General features: G+C 39.2%; 1 protein-coding gene across 15 annotated transcripts in view; it reads left to right on the top strand.

The window, feature by feature from the left end:
- ZNF536 (zinc finger protein 536) overlaps window positions 1-13,660 on the top strand; it is a 406,360-nt gene that overhangs the window by 173,619 nt on the left and 219,081 nt on the right. For all 15 annotated transcript variants that reach the window (XR_012664576.1, XM_075118389.1, XM_075118391.1 and 12 more), the window contains one exon: window positions 8,896-11,067. Coding sequence is in view for 14 of the 15 variants with exons in the window: in XM_075118389.1 (XP_074974490.1) it covers window positions 8,896-11,067 (2,172 nt within the window). In the remaining variant the exon portion in view is untranslated. The remainder of the gene's footprint in view (window positions 1-8,895; window positions 11,068-13,660) is intronic.

Below are 13,660 nucleotides of genomic sequence, written 5' to 3' on the forward strand. Positions count from 1 at the left end.
TAAAAATGCTTATATAGTTGGGAGAACTTTTACACACATGTAAGTGCTTACAGGATCAGGGCATGAAAGAGCATTACATTTAAACATGTGAGCTGGTAATCCATTACTTTGCTTTGTGAATCTTTTAGCTAGCATTATCTGAGATATAACAACATCCCAGCAAAATTTTTAAAATGGTAATTTTCTCTAGTATGGTGAAAATGGGAATGCTGTAGTGGTTCACCATACAATAGGAATGAACTGGTGACTGAACTTGGTTCATTCTGTTTTCAAAAACTAAAGCTAAATATTTTTAAAACTATTTATTATCTAGGGGATGAGGGAGAGGCTTTGATTCCAGCAGAAGAAAACCAGGCTTTTCATGTTAAATTATTGTGTATTGTTGTGACAGGCATTTCTGGTGTCATCATTGTTTTAAATTCCAGTAATCCATTTCAAATACTTTAAATATAATCTGTGTACTCAATTGAAATGGTTAAAGTCAGAATTTTAGTTATTGATATCATGGGATAAAGTCTGGAGGGCAAAAATGTGAGCGAGATCAAAATAGCTATTAGCACCATCAAAGCAATTGAATGGCTCATTGTACCTTTGTATGAAAGATGAGAGAGAGTATTTTGATAATGCGTGTATCCAGGGTGGGTTTCATAAACTGTGAGTACCCTCAGCATGGAAATAGGAAATTGTACAGCTCAAGTAGAAAACTCCCCTCATCTCACATTTTCATTAGCTAGATAATCAGGGCTCAATCCTGCTTTGTCATATATGGCATCTATTGCAACATATGCTGGAAAATCAGTTGTTCTCTAGCATACAACATGGTGAGAATTCAGCATCCAGGACTAGGGGACTCACTTTCATTTAATCTACCATTATATATAGACAGGAAGTGACATTCCTGTCTGGATGAGTGGGGCCAAGTCCTTGCAGAATTACAGTACTGGGGAATGGTCAGTTTGCCAACATGCTATATGCATTGCTAAATTGGAAGGATAGGCGAGAGCTCTGAGTATGACAAAATCATTTAGATAGAAGTAAAAAATGTTACTAAGTTTGACTTTCTTAATTTTTACTCCTGTAGTTAAGCATTCTTAGTATTAACTTATGGTTGAAATGGAAAATCTCATGCTAAAAGAAGTATTGAATCTCTTTGTACAACATTTTTATGAGCAGGATGAATCCTCATCATGGTCTGAGTTTAAACCTTACTCAAATTGATGGGTGTGAATACACCCTTCAGGTAACATAATTCGAAGGATAAGATAATCACAAGCCTCCACCGAACAAAAAAGGATTATGTGAACCCATTCAGGAGTTTTGAACTGTACAGAAGAAAGGGCTTTTGGCTCAATTTTGTGTGTATGTGTGAGAACACAAAACCAGAGAATGACAGAAACAGCCTGAAGAAATCCAAGCAACACCTGCAAACACAGTGTGACCCCAGGGGAAGCTAAAAAGAGCACTTTTGGGTCTGGTACTGGCTAAAGAGGCTTGTAGCTGTGCACAAAGAAGCTATTCCATGGTTTTGGTTCTTGCTGCATTTGGAGAAGCAGGACTTTACACATTCTTTGTAAATGAACAAGATTTCATCAAAGACAATACGAGAATTCATCATCAATCAACTGGAAAATTAGAGTCAAAGACTATTGGAATCAAAAAGGGGAAACACAATATATAAACATAAACTTTACAATAGATGAATTTTAAAATGTTTGTTATCCCATTTTCATTTTGGTTAGGTAAGAACTCAGAAATTTGGATGCTTAGCTAAACACTTTTTGGTTTGGAGAATTAGGCTGTATTACAGTATTACAGGAATTAACTTTCCTTGTCAGTCTTCCCAAATTTGTTGGTTTCAGAAAACCAAGAAAATACCAAGCTGAAACAAATTAGTGGAGAGGCTCACACATTTCTTAACAAAACTTTTTTCTTTAATTTTTAAGCTAAAGTTGAGTTTGTAAACATATATTAACTAACTTCAGAAAACATGAGACTTGATCCTGCTCCTGCTGCAGCTGATGGTAAAACTTCCTATGACTTTCATGTGAGCAAGGTCAGGCCACAGGTATATTGCAATAGTGTATATTAAAAAAAACCAAAAAACCCCAGAAATTTGAAAGCCAGGAAACTTGAATTTCAGCAACCATCCTCAACTCTGATCCTCAGTCTCCGTTCCTTGTTTACCTAATGTATCTTATGGCAATGGCAATGTAACAAAAATGATTTACCATTTGAGCTGGTTGGTGAAAAATTGAAAACTGAAAAATTCCAGCCCAAAATAAAAGATAAAACTGTGTATTCAGAAATGCCACAGTGCCTCATCAGAGTTGTGGTTCAGGTGCCTCAAGCCTCCATTCCCCTCTATCAGTCAAGCGCCCTCGTTGGACTACATTTCCCATGGTGCTCCACAGCCTCCTCTGTTGCTGAGCCACTCCAGTGCTTCGTAACAGAGGTAGTCTGGCTGTAGAGCCCAGGCTGTAGAAGAGAATGGAGGCATGGGGCACCACAGCAACATTTCCAAACTGAAATTTTCGGAACTTTATGATATGTTTTTTTAAGGAAAAGTTGAGGTTTCTTGTTGAAAGCAGACAGTTTTCATGATACATTTCATTCAGTTGAAACCCCAGTTACCTGTGTCTTGGGCTTTAGTGGCCACTTTGAATAGTCTAGGTGGGACAAAACTGCACAAGGCAGTTTCTGGAGGATTGATTCCTAGTGGTTTATGGGGACAGTGGATGAGGCAGGAAGAATGGAGTTTCTAGTTTGATTAATTTGTTTGAGTTCTCTAACGAGTGGAATGATAGATGAGGGAGGGTGTTGTTTCTCTACTGCATATAGATACAGGCTGAGTTGATGTGGACCCAGTAGCAAAATAAGGATAGACACATGCATGTAAATAAGTGGTAGGCAGCACCTTTTATTAAATTTTAATATAGGGGAGGGGCGCTAACCCACCCGCCACCTATACTCTCCTAAACCAGGCTTTTAATTAGTTACAGTGCAGGGGTTACATGACTCTTTATCATATAACCTGTAACCAGCACTACGTTTACAGGGCTCCTTATCATTTAAATGATAATGCGGGGTAGGCTGTCCTCTGCTTACCCCCCCCCCCGGACTTAGTTCTTTCTACCACCACAAGAGGGTGCAGCAGGGCTACAAGGTCTGACCTCAGCCCACCAAGGCCAAAAGATCTCACCCTATCCCAAGGCCCATCACCAAAATCCCAGGTCTTTTATCTCTGGGACCCACTCATTCTATTCTCTTAACGGCGCTGGAAACTGCCCTCAAGTTGTGATGAATAAACCACAGGTAACACCCCAGTACTTCAGTTAGGTACTAAGCGTGTTCTTGCTTATCCCACTGTGGCTTGAAGGTGAGGTGAGGAAGGCAAAAACTGTTCTGGTCTTCTGCCAATTTGCCCATGGGAGAAAAAATTCCTTCCTGATCCCCATAAACAGATGATTGGTTAGACCTGCAGCATCTGTCAGACCTGGTTCCCATTCCTAGTTTGGGGGTGGAATGGTGGAACGGAAATGAAGAAGGCTGCACATGACCCCCATGCCAGGTTAAATGGGGAATGCCAGCCAATCAGTACCCCTCCCCCCCGGCTGGCCACGCAGTACCGGAGACTCCCAGGGGGAGGAGCTACCTATTGTCGCTTGGCAAGTGTCTCCCTCCCTTGCTGCTGGGACTGTCCCCCTTTCACTGCCAACCCCATCAAGTTCTCCCACCTGTTCATGCGGGCGGGTGGCATATGTTACTGTGTTTTGCTGTGAATGGTCAGATAAACAGGAAGAGATTCTAGGTTACACAAGAAGTGTAAGAGAAGGGTTGGTGGTGACCATTGGAAACATCTCTGAGGTAGGACTGGGGGATTTCTGGTGGATAAGGGAGGATGTTGACAAAGAGTCAAAGTTAAAACTGTTTGCTGAACCTCAACTACATATTTCCTTCCTGAAAGACCATTTTAAAAATACATCTCTAAGTACATAAGATTTTTGCCTGGGAATTTCCTTTTTTGTTTGATTTGTGTGTTTGTTTAGAAACTACTTTAAAATGTTGATATGCCGTGAAAGCTTGTTGTGTTTTTTAAGCTCTTTGATCCCTGTTGATGGGACCTCCTGTGCTCTTCAGACTGTGTATGAATGGCAGGTGGACGATGAATTTGGAAATGAAGGTATTATACCTGCTGGGAAGTGAATGAGGAAGTGGCACATGAGAGCGATCACTGAAAAGGTTACACCTTCAAAAGCAGGAGGAGAAGTGCAATCTGCACTGCGGTACTGAAAGAATTACACCTGCAGCAAGATGAGGTGCAGAGGCAGGGGTGAGAGTTGGGAGATGAATAGGAATTATAGAGGTGGCGACAGCATCTAGGCACAGCTGCCAAGGGGCACTGATGCACCATCAGGATCAGGTTACAATAGCTGGATCCCTGAAGCGGGGCAAGCAACCAGTAGATAAGACAGTTAGAGAGGAGAGGATCATAGCCTTTCAATCCAAACAAAAATGGGACTACCTGCATGCCCTTCCTTCATATTTCAGCAGGGAAAAAGCAGTATTGCCAAACCCAAAAGTTTAAAAATTGTCAGACCCAAAAAATCATGAGGATTGATCCGAGGATTGTTTCAGTGATAGATCCACTGATTGATTGATTGAAGTGATTTGGGTCCCATTGCAGGAGCTCTTGCTCCCCAAAATTCTAATTAGTTAATTCTGTGTCCCTTCCAGACCCCCATCTGCCCCTCCCCTAATCTAGCCATTAACTAAGCACCCGTAGCCCCTGTCTCAAGTCTACCCCCTAGCCCCACCTCTGTTCCTCACACACACACACTTGCCCACTTCCCAAGCATGGTGTTGCAGGGATAGAGAAGGGCTGGGGTCAGGGAGGAGCTGACCCATGTTATCACAAGAGGGGAGGGGTGAGGAGGGAGCAGGGTCACCTTGAGCAGCTGATCTCTTCCTGCTCCCACTCCAACACCTCCTCATGAACCAAGAGCAGTTCAAGGGTAGGGGAGGAGGGAAGAATTCTGCCTGTCTCCTGCAGTAGTTCCGATTGGCTGCTGTTCCCCAGGAGGTGGGGAGGGCACCCAATTGTAACGTGTTTTCCTGTGGGCAGGGCTGAATATGGTGTGAGTGTTGGAGCATCTCCTGTCATCGACAGATTGGCCCTAAAATCGAGTTACTGGCTAGAGAGGACAGTGCAGGATATGGTCTGCCTGGCAGCTCCAGCAGGAACTTCCTCAGTGCACAGGAAGCCTGCGGCACCTCCGGGGCCCTCTGCTCCAGGCTCCCCATCCCAGGTTGTCAGAAGGCTTGTGACTCAGTGGCTCTCTTCTCATTCCTCTCCAGCTGCTCTGCTACCCGTCTCCATCTCCCCAGCTGAAAATCTACTGGAAGCATCTAGGCCGCTGTGCTTTTTACTCCTCCTGCCCAAATCTTTCCGGTAAAGGGAGCAGCAGCATTTACTGCCCTCCACAGGAGATATAATTCTACTCTTCTCCTGGGATTCTCTGTTACCTCAGGTTTTGTGGCCCGTGTAAAGTAGTCCTGCTTGCACTCTTGGCAGGGATCTTCTGGGAATTTGGATCTGTGTAAGAAACAGGGTGAGATAAAGATTTCACCTATGCCTGTAGGTATTGCCAATCCCAAAGCATTCAAAAATAATGAGTCAGGTCTCAAACAATCATGAAATTAGTTTAAAAAGTATGACATTTTAAATCAATAATAAGTTTTGTGTTCTTTGTATTAGCCGTGTCTTTTTTGACCCTTTAGATGCACTTAAATCATGTTTTCAAGCATGTCTCTGTGACCAAGAGGGATAAAAACATATTTCTCCAAAAATAAAGAACCCCTATGCTGGAAAGCTATGTTTTCATCACTTGACTTCAGGAGTTGGGGCTTTACGAAAATTATCAAACATTGCAAGACTTGCATCATGCCCTCCCTGATGGGAAATGTGTGTATATGAACTTATTAGCAACCAGGAGCAGGCCTTGAAATAGAAGGGCTTGTTTTTTAGTAGGGAGAAAGAAAGTAAGGTGTGCTGTTGATATGGGTTGGACAGCTGGTGGGGAGAACTTCAAAAATAGCTTGAATTTTTTAGGAAAAATCACTGAGAAACTTTCAACTTTTCAACTGTAGCTGCTACAAGGTTTTTGTTTGTTTTTTTTAAAGTCCATCTTTGAGGAAAAATACTACAAAATAGCATAAACCTCAACAAATATAAAACAAAACCAAGTCCAACAACTGTAGGTTAGAAATGATACTTAGTGTTAACCATCAGTATTAATAAACACCACTGGGATCTGACAGAGTTTTCAAACTTTGATAAGGGATAATGCTAAAATTAGCCAGCTAGTCTCCCTGAAAAAACTTAAGGGCACCAATTCCCATTGAGGTCAACTGAATAAAGCAAACTTGGAGTGTATATATCAAGCTGTTTTTAGAAAAAATGACATTCTAAGAAGACTCTTCAAAAAAAATCTCCTGGATTTTCAAATTCTCATGTCTCCAAGGTGCCTTGTCTGATTAACCTCAAACCTGGGGGGGAATCACCTCCAGCTAGAAACAAACACAAGAAATTGCAAACAGAAAATAGCTTATTGGAAGGAGGTAGAAGGGAAGTAGCGTCAAAATTAGATTTAACAGAAAAGCAAACAATAAAAAAAATTGCTCCCATTCACACATATCTAATTCTGTGTACCTGCGATCTAGTGGATTGAACCCAGCAGGAGAGCCAGGAATTCCATTCATTTACTATGTAGTCTTCAGTGATACTTGAATCACTCTGTATTTGTTTCCTCACCTATGAGAGGCTTACCTATAACCAACTCAGAGGTGTTGTGAATTTATATATGTGTAAAACACTGTTGTACAGAGAGTAAGTGCTAAGTATTATGTGTATTACAGACTTCTACATCTAATCTGTGTGTTTATTTATAAATAATGCTGAATGTTAGAAATGGGTCCAAACACAATCCCTGGATCTGAACACTACTGAACTTTGGAAGAGTTCTGATCTGGATACAAACATGAACTTTGTGGTTCAGGCTCATCTTTAATATACGTCAATGTATATTTCCTCTTTTTCTTTTATAAAATCTTAATCTCAACATCAGTCATCCTGTCAAGGAAAACCAAACAGACCTCCCTATGGACACCAACCATGCTTCTCTTAGACCCCAATCTTGCAAATACTTAAGCACATGTATAAGTTTGCTTACAAGAGTTGTCCCATTGAAGTCTATGGAACTACTCCCATGAGCGCAGTTACAAACATCTTCAGTATTTGCCAGATCTGGGCCTCAGATTGTCTGGCAAGTAGCCATTGTAAAGCAATGTGAGGTTTGGTCTCCACCTGGGCCGAACATGTTGCCTTTGCAGCAATCCTGGTGAGTAAGTTTCTGTGTCCAGACATGAATAATAAGTCAAATCAATCAAATAACTATTCAGTAAGAAGTTAAGGAATTTAGTAATTTTATGGTGGAGAAAGGGTCAGATTATATCTGTAAATAAAACAGATCTTCATTATGTTTCCATCTGACCTTATAGTTTCTTATTGTTCAAAAGTCATTAATGTAAAAGTTTTTATTTTAAATAGAATGTTATAGATACATTATTTCTGAATAGACTAGACAATGTGGCAAGAATAGAATATTATTATGGACAATTATGTGGACCAGCACTGAGCGCTTGTGTTTAACAAACGGCTTTGAGTTCTAATTTTCTGCAGTACACATACTGAAGGTATTATTTGTACTCATTAATGTATGTTGGGAAAGTTATTTAAAATACTTACATTTGTTGATACTTCCTATAGCATACTTCCTATAGCTACTTCCTATAGGATTTTAATTGGTTTTATCTAGTTTTGTATGAGAACTCTTTAAAACAAATCAGAGTCCCTTAAATCACATATATTACCCATCAAAGGACAGAGATATTTCTTTATAAATTTAAAAGTTTTTCTAAGAACTGAAATCTGAAGGGTCTCAACAATGAATTAAAAGATTTAGCAGAAGATAATTTATGCATTTTTTTGATGGTCACAGTTTCAAAATGACAAAAAACGATGTCTTGTAACAAAAGGGTTAAATCTTAATCTCAGAGGTTTACAAAGCTGCTAGTCGCAGTCTCCTTAAAATTTAATATACCTCGTTAATGCTTACTTGCAAACACTGAAGGATTTTTATGATTATAATCATGTGTTACAGCACCTAGTACTGTTTCTAAGCAGCATACTAATCAGCTTAATGAGATATTACTGCACTTTTTGTTGACTGAAGCAAAATCCCTTTTATTGTTCTAAAGCTTGTCCTTTACTTTATTTTTTCCAAAAAACATTATCTTGTTTTATTGTATACCAGTAAATATCATGCCTTCATTTTTTTATCAAATCCTAAAACTATCTTTCTCATTGAGGAATGTGGAATATATTGAAAATGGTTAATAGAACTGAAAGTTATATTTTGTTTTCTGTTTGTGTTTTTTTAAATGGAAATGGGAGAGATGCATAACCTTTCTTTTTCTATAGATTGTAAACAGGTGCAGTTTCACAGGAAATGGAACAGGAGACATTGAAAAGCTTATGCCGCCCCTTTAATAATTAGATATTGAAATTGGCAACATGCTATTTTAAAATACTAATTAATAATTTAAATCAGTAAACATACAGTACAATGAAGGCATTATATAATTAAGAACAAATATGATCACAACTGTATAGTATAATTAGCATTTAATATACTTTTTATTGTTTTCTACTATAATTCCTTTGCATTATTATGTGTAGGTTAAACATACAATGAAAATATTATGTCCACAGATATAGTTGATTCACTGCTTATAACTATTTTGTAGTACAAATCTAAACTATTTCCTTATTTTCAGGGATGGAGGAAGCTAGTTTGTGCCTTGGTGTTTCTTCAGCTGTATCAGAAGCTGACACCCACCTCAACAGTACCATACTTAATGGCCAGTATTCAATGAGCCAGAAGCTGCATCAGATAACTTCACAGCTCAGTCATGCCTTTCCAGAACTCCAAAACAGGCAGAATACTGAGGAGAAGGCATCAGCACCACTAGAAGACAAAAGTCACGTGGCTATTGCAAATCAGCCAATCAGCAGTCAGATGGCACTGTTAGCAAACCAGCTCAATAGAGATGTTGACACCAGTTTGAATGGAAGAGTGGATCTGCAACAATTTTTAAATGGACAAAACCTTGGGATCATGTCTCAGATGAGTGATATCGAGGATGATGCCAGAAAGAACAGAAAGTACCCATGTCCCCTCTGTGGGAAACGCTTTCGGTTTAATAGCATCCTATCGCTCCACATGCGCACTCACACTGGAGAGAAACCATTTAAGTGTCCATACTGTGACCACAGAGCAGCTCAGAAAGGCAATCTGAAGATTCACCTACGTACTCACAAACTTGGAAACCTTGGCAAAGGCCGTGGAAGAGTCCGAGAAGAAAACAGGCTTTTACATGAGCTAGAGGAGAGGGCGATTCTGCGAGACAAGCAGATGAAAAGCAGCCTTTTGCAGCCACGACCCGATGTGAAAGCACAGCAGCATTCACAGCCAACACCTCTTGCAAACTGTAATTTGTCTGTGCCAGCTAATCACAGCACACCTGATATTTTGAACCCTGTCCCCTCTCCAAAGCCTGTCAGTGTCCAGGAAGAAGTAGTAGCTCAGACTGCTGGGTTCAGATGCACATTTTGCAAAGGAAAGTTTAAGAAGCGGGAAGAGCTGGACAGACACATAAGGATCCTGCACAAGCCTTACAAGTGTACTCTGTGTGACTTCGCTGCCTCCCAGGAGGAGGAGCTGATTAGTCACGTGGAGAAAGCTCACATCACTGCGGAGTCAGCCCAAGGCCAGGGATCCAATGGGAATGGAGAACAATCTACCAATGAGTTTCGCTGTGAGGTGTGTGGCCAAGTATTTAGCCAAGCCTGGTTCCTCAAAGGCCACATGAGAAAGCACAAAGATTCGTTTGAGCACTGCTGTCAGATTTGTGGTAGGCGCTTCAAAGAGCCTTGGTTTCTTAAAAATCACATGAAAGTCCATCTGAATAAATTATCCGTAAAGAACAAATCTCCTAATGATCCAGAAGTTCCTGTATCCATCAGCAGTATGTCACAGGAAGCTCATGCAAACTTGTATTCACGATACCTATCATGTTTGCAAAGTGGCTTTCTTCCTCCAGACAAAGCAAGTTTAAGTGAACAAAATCAGATTTATAACAAAGGAGATTTGCCCATGAAAGAGAAAGAAGTTCTGGGGAAACTCCTTTCACCCATTTCTGGCATCGGCCACAGTATTGCTGAAGGGGATAAACATTCTTTATTAGGCTGTCTCAATCTGGTGCCTCCTCTGAAATCCAGCTGTATAGAAAGGTTACAGGCTGCTGCCAAGGCTGCAGAGATGGATCCAGTAAACAGCTATCAAGCCTGGCAGCTTATGGCGAGGGGAATGGCCATGGAACATGGCTTTTTGTCTAAAGAGCAGCAGATACAGCGCAGCCATGAAGACACTTTGGCAAATGCTGGAGTTATGTTTGATAAGGAGAAGCGGGAGTATGTGTTAGTAGGAGCAGATGGCTCTAAGCAGAAAATGCCTGCTGATTTGGTTCGCAGCACTAAAATGGGCAATCAGAGAGACTTGCCAAACAAAGTAGACCCTTTAGAAGGCAGTCGAGATTTTTTGTCACATGGTATGAACCAGGGACTTGATTATAACATGCAAAGTCATGGGAATGTGAAAGAAAAGCCAACTGAGTGTCCTGACTGTGGAAGGGTTTTTAGAACATACCACCAAGTTGTTGTTCACTCCAGGGTACACAAGAGAGACAGAAAAGCAGAAGAAGAGATAATTCAAAGTAGCCTCGATGAGCGACGTGGGTCTGGAAGTGATCAAGAGTCTCAGTCTGTCAGCAGGTCGACAACACCAGGGTCCTCTAACATTACTGAAGAAAGTGGAGTAGGTGGGGGTCTCTCACAGACAGGAAGTGCACAAGAGGACAGTCCACATCCTTCCTCACCTTCCTCTTCAGGTATGCTAACTTATCCATCACCAATTTTGACTGAGAAATTAGATGCTATAGTTTAAATGACAATAATTTAGTATTTTATACAATTTACCAGTGTTATTCCTACTTACAGTTCCCAAATAGTTTGCAGGGCTGTGGTGCTGTGTGCCAGAGCATGGTATTTTGGGTTCTCTTTTTTAAAATCCCTTCACACTTTTTAAACGAATTCTCACTTCACCTGTGGATATTTTTCATGGTCAAACTTTTCCTGGCCTTTCAGCTATCTCTTCAGCTATGCCACAAGTGGCAATGTACAAGGTCTGTGCTTTCACCAATGAAGGTATCGCTTGGGGAACCCCTTTCTCTGGGGTTCTAAAGCTCTTCTGTTATATCCCTGCTTGCTCTCTCTTCCAGACCCTACTATTGCCTCCAGGTGGAAAGGTGAAGCAAGCTACTTACTTTAAGCTATAGCTCAAAGGGGTATATTGTATTGGCCACCAGCCCTCCTGAGAGAAGCAGCCTAGTCCCAATCCCCAAACAACTCAGTTATTTAGCTGAGATATGCACTGCCACCAGGTCACCGTGCTGTCTAGAACAACAACAAAAATAAAATAAAATCCATTATTAGGTTTTTTTACATAATTTTCATTTATATGCTTATTTTAACATGTATGCATCCTTCCATTTATTCCATGTGTATTTGAAAGTACAAGAAAAATAGAAATTGAACTGAAACATTTTAATTGCATTGTATGTCATGTTAACTTCCTGTGTATAAAATAGCAAAACAGATAATATTTCATTGAAGATGTCTATAAAATATTGAGCTTCCTGGTACAATTTTTAAAGTTACTAGCCTATGACTGCTGAAATAAAATCTCCAAGTAATAACAGGTAAGATTTCTGGCCTCATCTATATTTCCAATGCCACTTACTAATGGATAGTAAATTGAAAGTTATATCTTCAGCCCTTTATAAAGAAAGCACCTCACTAATACTGTAATCATTCTGCAAGGCTAACAACAGAGGAAATCATGCCATAACAAATACTCTGTTACTAATGGCAACATTGATTTCTGCAATCAGCCATTAAGTCTAGAAAATGAAAGACAGTTTGAGGTACCTTAAGGCATTACGTTGCCCACTGTTAAAGATCTGGTAGCAGGCTGTTGAGGGTAATTCTTTTTAGTTTTTTTCCCCCAGTTTCGATAAATATTTTAGTATTGGAGGCAATTCACTGTTACAGTTATTAAGTATATGCTAGTTTATTTTTGTTGTTCTTGTCATGCTCCAGTATACTCGACTTCTAAGGCCAAATTAATATAAAAATAAAGTGTTAGTTTGCAGGCTTATTACAAACCAGTGAAGAAATTGTTAAGACACATAAATCTGCACTCCACATTCCACAGATTCCTATAGTACTTAATGTTGTTGTTTAAATACCCATGAAACACACTGTCTACTCTTAGAGTCATAGCCTCATTTACAATTTATTACTGGTGAGACATATTAGAAAAAGCTATGTAGGAACAAGGGTAACAGGCAAGAGCTAATTTCATACTATATATAGTTGTTCGTATTGTTTTAAGAGGGTTGAAAATATGTCAGGATAAAGAAAATTATTTTTTTCAACTTGTTAAAATCCTAAACATTATAAAAAAATTATTGCTGTACTTTTAATGTATAAAGTGTCACCTTTGTTTCAGTATAAAAAGCATGACCATAAATGGGTTTGAAGTAAGTGATCCGTAAATCATTTAGCTAAATTCTGTGAGAATTCTTCCTGGGCTTTTAGAAAAGTTTAGAGGATAACAAGAAGAGAGTCTCAGAACTTCTGAGTTTTCTGAATGACATTGAACTAACCATAGATTTAAATAATTAAAAAAAAAAAAAAGAAAAGAAAAATAAAAGAAAGCGGAGGCACCTGAAAGGTAGAGTTTTTGAATTCCAAACGTTCTGGTTCATTAAATGAATTGTTTGAGAGTCAAGAGATAACATTGCAATGTTATTCTCTCTGCTGCCATTCATTTAAAATTATTATTAACTAAAACTCGACATCTCATTAAAACCATATATTTTCACTTCTGCGATGGTTATATTGATGCATTTAGAGATGGAAGCAAAATATGTGCAATAACAACTTGTGGCTTTTATACTGGAGAATATTGTTAATCATGCATGCTGGTTGATTAATTTCTGATTGTCTTCTTTAGTCTCTTACAATGAAAGCTAAAAAAAGTCTGTCAATATAATATACATTTCATATGTATAGATGCAAGGATTTTGAGAACTTCTTTATCAGATGAAAACAATATAGCATTGAGTTTTACATTAATAAAGTCCAAATATTCTTTCGTCCTCTACAATTAAATATGTTGCTGCAATGTTTCTACTGAAATAATTTTATCACTGTATAATGTGTATTTTATCACTGCCTGTGAAAGATATACCTGTACAATACAATGAAACTAGATTTTTCAAGTAATGAAGAATTAAGTAGTCATTGAGGCTTCTATTAAGAAATTACTGCAAAACACAGTTTTACAAATTTCTCAGCCTGTATAACAATGTCTCAAAACTTAATTTGCATCACTTGATTCTTTTTTGTTGAAAACTG

Source organism: Caretta caretta, chromosome 12 (genome assembly GCF_965140235.1).
Source record: "Caretta caretta isolate rCarCar2 chromosome 12, rCarCar1.hap1, whole genome shotgun sequence".
Taxonomy (NCBI): Eukaryota; Metazoa; Chordata; order Testudines; family Cheloniidae; genus Caretta; species Caretta caretta.